Consider the following 7,597-nt stretch of genomic DNA (forward strand, 5'->3'; position numbering starts at 1 on the left):
ATTGCGTGTATTTTCTACTATTTTCTGTCTGTCTCTTTGAAAGAAAAGAATGATTCAATTCCTAGCACGCCGATCCGTATCTTTTAACCTTCACAGAGAGAAAGGGGTCGGACATAAATACATACAGATTAAAAAAATTAAAAAAAAAAGTTGAAAAATATAAGTCTAGTCCAAGTACACCTTCAAACAAGGGTGGGAGGAGACCATAACTCAGCTTGCGCATATCTCTTGCATGTTGGAGGCATATATTCCATGCCGCCGATGCATCCACCCGCCTGCAGAATAGCGCAAGATTATACCAAGACCTGTAGTAGCCACGCACTTTTATATGGGCCATTTGTGATGATGAGTAAATATCTTGCCAATCCCATGGCTTCTTTTGTCCTCTTTTATCAGAAATCTTTTTGGCTTTTCAAAATGCAAAATGGAAGGCAACAATCAACAATGCCCTAGCCAACTAACATTCCTTGAGTTTCCATTTTTGACCAAATGGAATTTTCCGAATGTATGCAAAGATATATAAAGTTATAAATCCACGGAACTGCTTTATAAAAGAGTGATGAACATAGTACTAACTTAAAAGATCCAAATGTTCTAAACATAAACAGTAGTGATATTGCAAGTTTAACTAAGGAGGTCTTCAGTTTCTTTCTTTTTGAACTTTGGCACCCATTCAAAGCGTCGAGATGACCAAGCGGCATCTTCAGACAAAAGACCAGTTCATGAACATAAAAGCCAAGCAGTGATTTGTGCCGTCATCGTCTAAGACCTTCCAAGCGATAGCCTGATCATAAGAAACTGGCCTTCCCATGCTCGACACACAAATTCCGGCTGGCAGTTGTGAGTAACCCTGTGATGTGCACATAGTAAAATTAAAACAAGTACTGAAATATGCAAGGATGAACAAAATCAGACTGCTCAGGTCATCGAGGTCTGACCTACTCCTAAAATGATGACCCGACTATTTTAAAGTGATGAAATCTTAGCGGCATAAAAATCACATCAAAATTCCATTAAGGTACTGTGTGGAATACCTGATGCATGATCTTCGAGAATTCAGAGCACAATGTCTTACGACCAGTTTCATCAAGAACTTTGTCAAGCATTATATCTTGAAGGGCGACAAGAGTAGTCTCTAGCAAGTCAAGTCCTGCCTGATTAGCAAAGGTGAAAACTGGGGAAGCCTGCACAAACAATGCAAGTAAAGCATCAGCATCACTTGACTTGAATCTACCAACTTCGTAATTTACAACAAAATTAAAGAAAAACGCATATCATACATTTGATTTCATGGAACAGCACATAATCGCATCACTGTGGTGCCATAGTGACTTTAACAGGGAGTCCCCACTAGCTTGGGGGTCACTTAAAAGGAGCTCCATTCCAGTGTGGAACCTGGAAATAATGAGACAAATTATACAAATATACATCATCAAGCGGAAAAAAAAAACATGCATTGAATAGCCGGGCAAATAATCCTAATTAACCGAAAGCATTACACATAGCTAAACGGTGCAAAAGAAATTTACAAAAATAAATTGAACATTTGAATCACATATATGGCAGCCACATATGTTTAAATTTAATGAATAGAATCCTCAAGTATACCTGTAGCTGCGCGAAATCCATCTAGCAAGGGTAACAGCCTCCGGAGATCCAGCTAACGTTTTCGGACCTAGAGTGGAGTTTAAACGGGATGGAGAAATAGCCATTGCAACCCTCTGTACAGACCCAACAATGCTGCGTACATACTGCCGAGCCATTGCTATAACATCGTCCCGAGAATGGTTCCCATATGTGAATTGGAATGCGATAGTTAGCACAGACTTCAGTTCATTATTGTCATCAGAAGATGGACGCGATCCACCTGCTCCAGCCTCCAATGTGGATGCCAAATCAAGAGTTCGGGAGGCTGTACGGCTATCCTGAAACATCAAACCGGCATCTGTAAACATTAAAGATAAACTAGAAAAGAAAATCAGTAAGAATAAATTTGGAGATGAGCCAACCGTTTTAGGTTCCAAAGGTATAACACGGAAACCAGATGGAAGCAATGGAGCATCATCAGGAAAGGATTCATCGATAGGTGCAAATACAAGCTGAGCACAGGAGCCAGCTGCGTTCTCATCAACTCCGCTACAAAGCTGAATTATCAAAGAGAAATGAAGTAAGAATATAAGATAGAAAATAAGATTGCATGTGTGATACATGCTGTATTAAATCTGTTATTACTGTCCACAGTCAAAAATGCCTCAGCAATGGATATATCACCTGTAATAAATACATATCCTGTGATAAAACTCCATCTTGGGAGAACCCACGGCTTTCAAGACGAACCACTTCCAAGGCCTACATTAGGAGTTCAAGAAAAATCGCTAATACATTCCAAATCTTGGTATTTTTAATACAGTGCAAAACAAGAGAATCGGTGTTATTTATCCACGTGCAATATGTTCATATATCCAGTTTACCTGCAGTATATATCTCCCTAAAAAACAATTATTACACTGAAACATTATTTATAGTAACTAATATTCTCACCTCCTCATTTTCCAAGGTATGAGCAAGTGGTATGACGACATGGCTACTGGGGAAGTTACTCGAGAAATTGCTTGGTCTTGCACCAGGGATAGAATAGGGGCAAGATTTCATTGATGCAGCCGCATAAGCATCAACACCATAATCAGCCCATTCTGAGCGGTGCTCCCTCAGAAAACGAACGAGCAGTGCAGGCGGCACATTCTATAGTACACAAAGCATAGTAAGCGAGATCCATAACAGATCTTGGGCAAACAGTATCAGTAACAGACAAAAGCTGGTCTCACAAGATTCTAGGACTCCGCAAATATACCTTTAGTAGCATTGACGCCTTGGCGCAAACTACTCCACCCCCTAATATTGAGAGCATGGTAGAAGAGTTTCCTTGTGAACATGGAAGTTTACTCGAGGAAGAATTTATAGCAATTGTTACATCCTCCACACCGTCACTTCCCAGTACCGACCAACCATCATCCGCAAATCCATTAACAGCATCGTTAAATCCCCTGCAAACAATTTTTAGAGTGTTACTCAAAATTAGAGCTTAAATGCAGAGAGAAATTAAAAGAATTGCTTGATTAGGTATAACAGATTGGTGTTGGCTTGAGATATTACCTGCATAACCTCTGACTAAATGTCCGCAAAACAGCAGGCTGGCGACCTCCACTGTGACGAATTTCACCACTCATCTCCTGAGAAATTTGCCTTATATATCGAAGTGCCTACAGAAAATGATCAGCAACTTCCATTAGTACATTTATGGTCCATTGTTACTGAAACCCATAGATGCAACGCAGATTGCAGGACGAACTCACCGCGATGGTCATTTTCTGCGCAAGAATTTTGGGTGACTCATATAGTGGCCTAAGAACCTCAGGCACACTCCAGGCCTATATGTCAGACATAAAACACAGGATGAGGTAACATGAGACCAGCAGAGAGATAAAAACATGTAACAAGAAAAGAAACTGATTTTCATGTGATCATCCTTACATCCAAGTTGACATGATCGACAATGTGAATCATAGAGCCCCCACCATCACAAGGTCGGATAAGGTAGCCACTGGAAAGCATCTCAGCTCTCACGAAATTGGGAGCAGGTGGCCCTCCCGAGCCACCATTGGAAGGCGTAAGTGACCTCTCACAGATCTACAAAATGCAAGGCGCTTGTTAGAGACTAATTTCTGTTATATTCCCGTATAAGTAGAATGTAGAATATCGTTCAGTGAAATTACCACTAGACTACCATCTTCCAGCCCCGTAGTATATCTCAATGTCCAATAGTCACGTGCCGACACCAATGTTGTAGGTGCATACGTCTACAGAAATCTCAAACGGTAAGTATGATTTTTTTAAAAGACAAGTTTGTATATCATTTAACAACTTTGACTAACTTCAAACATAAAACAACCTGCATGTATATAAGCTCAATGGTTCCTCCATTTCCTGTAGGTTGTACAGACAATATCTCAAGGCTTCGGCAATCACGGAACCAAGATGGACGATCTTTGAGGATCTCCGCGACCTATACAGTAATTGGAAATAGGTTTACACAGCCAGAGAGAGAATTTTATAGGGAAAAGCAATTATTGCTTAACATCTAAATAGAAAAAAAAAATTAGAGAGAGAGAGGCTCACCTTCATGGGTTCTAAACTTACGAGACCACAGGCTCGTGCTGCAACACCACTGCAATTGTGGGAAACAGCAACAATGCCAATAGAATCCGGACCAGGCTAGAAGAAAAAAGTCAAATGTAAGTCTCAGCTCAGCCTCATTTTCTTTACACAAATGGAAGAACAGACGGAATTAACAAAAGGGTCACATCTTTACCTTCATCCCCAGCATCTGGACCCAGTCGACAGCAGTTCCAGTGGCCTTGGCGAGGAACTGTGTCAGGGTCTCCTCAGCAATTGCGAGGAGACTAAAGAAGCAAAGTAGTGAGTATAGTAAGGTGCTTAAGCAAGATAGACAAGAGGTTAAAATAAGTAAAAATAGATGTTTCAAGACTCGAGAATTATTTACCCAGCTGGGTTGTTGGCATCCCTGGGAGGATGCAATGTTGGGTTTTGCTGCTGTTGGCGTTGACCACTTGTGACCACAGACTCGCAGCTCGTGTCCGTGGTCACCGCAGAAGCCTGCATGTAATATGAAAACCATAAATAATCTTGAAAATAAAATCTAATCATTTGGCATCAGATCAAGTTTAGTCCTATATGAGTTCCAAAAGGGAAAAACTTTTGCCCTTTCAAGTGTAAGCGGGCAGGCATGGGACATTTATTCACCATGGATTGGAGCAATGACCCAATAACCTCCCAGACAAGAGATGGAAAAGGTTGCATCTCATATGAAATTGTAAAATGAAATCATTTCCTTTTGCAGACTTTATATTTCTTGACCCAATATAATCAACTTCTAGTCATCCCGTTCTTATAAAGAGACTTGCATACTAAATTATTAAGTAACTAAAAATTGTAAGTTTTTTATTTAATGAGATATTTTATTAATAAATTTGAACCTCATTCCATACTTAGTCTTTTTAAACACTGAGAGTTACCAAATTCAGTTCACACGTTTCAACACTTAAGCTCGTACAAACCGGAAAAGACACGAGAAAGTTCAACGGCATACGCCAAAAACACAGTTGTACAAGATTCCCAAAATGTAAAAACATGTGCAGAGGCACTTTCCGCGTGCTAGCGACAGTTATCGGTTATTTATGAAAGATAATGCATGTCAAGTAAACAAACATGAGAACCGCTTAAAAGCCAACACAGCAACAAATTGAATTACAACTATAAAGAAAGGCTTGGTAAAGTCTTACGTTGGTCAGCTGAGTCTTCATGTATCCATTTTCATAAACAAACTGGGAGACCTGCTTCTGAAGCCGATCATTCTCCTCCATCAACAGCTTGTTCATTGCAGTCAGCTTCCTGTTCACCGTTTGGAGACGAGATGCCTCCGTCCTTTGCTTTTCGCGACATCTAAAGTGGGAAACAAATAAAGAATGTCAGCTTGCAATCTTAATAATAAAATTAGGCCAACCCTGCAGCCTGAAGTTAACATCTGAATCATTATAAATCCATCAACTTTACAGCTTGTTCAATTTCAAGCAAACTCATAAATATTAGTACTCCTGTTTCAATAAGATAAGCTAGTTTTATGTTTTTGAAACCATAAAACCAGTCTATCTTACTTTAACGGAGGGAGTAATAGATTATGAAACCCCCAAAACTTCAAATGCAAAACCAAGAAAAACACAAGTTGGGGTAGTCTTGTGTGTGCATTTCTTGCTTCTAAATGAGAAAACATGTCCTAAACAGCATGTTGGGACCCCAACCACAACACTGTGTAAGCATTTTTCTTCAGAAGTACTACCTAAGAAAAATGAATACCCAATGACTTCACAATAGCTGATAACTATGTCCTTACAAAAACAATTAGAATCATGGAATGGACAAAAACAATTTTAACCATAATACACAATAATTAAAAATCCAAAATATTCTAAGTACAATGATTCCTCTTCTATAAAATCATATACAAAGATAGAAAGTAAGTTGCATGTTTAGATGCAGGGAGGGACAGACAGAAGAACACTTGATATCCTCACAGAACCCAATAAATTACTTTTCAGAACTATAAAATGCTAAAGAAATAAATGACACATAAATCAAAACAAACTACTTTACCCCTTCTTCTCTCATCTCTATCCCTTCCTTCTTCACATCCCCCCAAAACATCATGAACTGGAAGAACCCATTGCCTCAATAACACAATATTGACTGAAATGAATATGATCCTTCAACCCCCAAAACCCCAAAATACTAGTACTATATCCTAAGATTAAAAAGAAGAAAAAAAAAAGACTTGAAATTTTGACACCCAACAATGGCAAAAACTAGTACCAGATTCTGGCCACAGGAACTGAATATAAATCTTAAACATCCAAAAGCAAAATCAAAGCAACCCAATGGACTGACATTCTGAAGAACACTTAATGAACATAAAAGAAGAGTTTTTTTTTTTTTTTTTGGATAGCTCAAATGGACAATAAAACAATGATTCCAGAGACCCTTTGTTTACCTTCTATTCTGAAACCAGACCTTGATCTGTTTCGGCTCAATATTAGAGAGTATTGGACACTCTCTAACCAGCTGCTGTCTTCTCAATGAACTAGGTTTTGGACACTCAATATAAACCCTTTCCAAAGCTTCAACCTGTTCAGGTGTGTATCTAACATACTTGATTGTATCCATTTGTTGCTGCTGCTGCTGTTGTTGTTTCAATGAAGTTGATGAAAGTTCTCTCTGATTATTATGATGATGATTATACATAGAAAGTGCCATTAACTAATTAAATACCAAACCCAGATTAGAAAATGACTTTTATCAAAGAACCACACAAGATTGTCTGAAAGTAGAATGAAAAAAAAGCTTGAAAGAAAAACAAAGTCTTTCTCAATCTCAAATCAGGTAGGCTCTCTTGAACAAGAGAGAGAGCCTCCTCTCTCCCACATCAGAATTCCTTGAAGGAGAAAAAAGAAAGAGTATGGAGATTGGAGAAGAAAGAAGTGAACAGAGAATGGTAATAGTAATAATAATAATAATACCAACAACAACAAAGAGCAAGTGAGAAAAGAAGAAGAGAGGAGGAGGAGAAGTGGGTCCTTGTAGAGTATTGCTCTTTATATCATCTCTATGGTGGTAGTGACACAGATATCTAGCTGAGTGTGAGAAGTGAAGATGATGAATACAAACAAGTTTAACTCAAAAACAAACAGAACCCACAGAAAAAATAAACAGAGAGACAAAAAAAAAAAAAAAATAAAGGATAAATTAAAATAACTAAGAGTGAGACAGGCGTTGGTAAGGTTTAGCTGTTGAGAACAACTGCAGTGGTGCGAGTATAACCAAAGATCAAAGACCAAAAAAAAACGATTAAATTTGAGTTTAGTTTGGTGTGTGACGCTACGGTGGAAGACTAAATTTGATCGAGCGTAACACTAAATTTGATGGAGAGTGAGAGACAGAGGTAGAGGCAGAGAGACACCCATGAATA

At 38.7% G+C, this 7,597-nt stretch overlaps 1 protein-coding gene across 2 annotated transcripts; it reads right to left on the reverse strand.

Moving 5' to 3' along the window:
- Positions 1 to 437: 437 nt before the first annotated feature.
- Positions 438 to 7,283, reverse strand: LOC113279181 (homeobox-leucine zipper protein HOX32-like). Of its 2 annotated transcripts, XM_026527888.1 has the most exons (18): positions 6,623 to 7,277; positions 5,361 to 5,520; positions 4,562 to 4,674; positions 4,370 to 4,460; positions 4,177 to 4,272; positions 3,950 to 4,063; positions 3,774 to 3,857; positions 3,532 to 3,687; positions 3,354 to 3,428; positions 3,154 to 3,260; positions 2,852 to 3,044; positions 2,542 to 2,742; positions 2,272 to 2,349; positions 2,010 to 2,144; positions 1,609 to 1,925; positions 1,281 to 1,395; positions 1,035 to 1,184; positions 438 to 850 (listed from the first exon to the last, which is right to left on the reverse strand). In XM_026527888.1, the coding sequence occupies exons 1-18, from the start codon at positions 6,883 to 6,885 to the stop codon at positions 704 to 706; spliced, it is 2,595 nt and encodes an 864-aa protein (XP_026383673.1). In that variant the 5' UTR covers positions 6,886 to 7,277; the 3' UTR covers positions 438 to 703. The 2 variants fall into 2 exon arrangements, with proteins under 2 accessions (XP_026383673.1, XP_026383670.1); XM_026527885.1 differs by having other exon boundaries at positions 1,609 to 2,144; positions 6,623 to 7,283.
- Positions 7,284 to 7,597: the final 314 nt, after the last annotated feature.

Source organism: Papaver somniferum, chromosome 1 (assembly GCF_003573695.1).
Source record: "Papaver somniferum cultivar HN1 chromosome 1, ASM357369v1, whole genome shotgun sequence".
Classification (NCBI taxonomy): domain Eukaryota; kingdom Viridiplantae; phylum Streptophyta; class Magnoliopsida; order Ranunculales; family Papaveraceae; genus Papaver; species Papaver somniferum.

Coding starts and splice junctions, on each gene's coding strand:
- LOC113279181 (XM_026527885.1), bottom strand. CDS start 6,885: ATGGCACTTTCTATGTATAATCATCATCATAATAATCAGAGAGAACTT. Junction 5,521..6,622: donor GTCTGGTTTCAGAATAGAAG/GTAAACAAAGGG, acceptor TTCCCACTTTAG/ATGTCGCGAAAAGCAAAGGA. Junction 3,045..3,153: donor TTTAGTCAGAGGTTATGCAG/GTAATATCTCAA, acceptor AATTGTTTGCAG/GGGATTTAACGATGCTGTTA.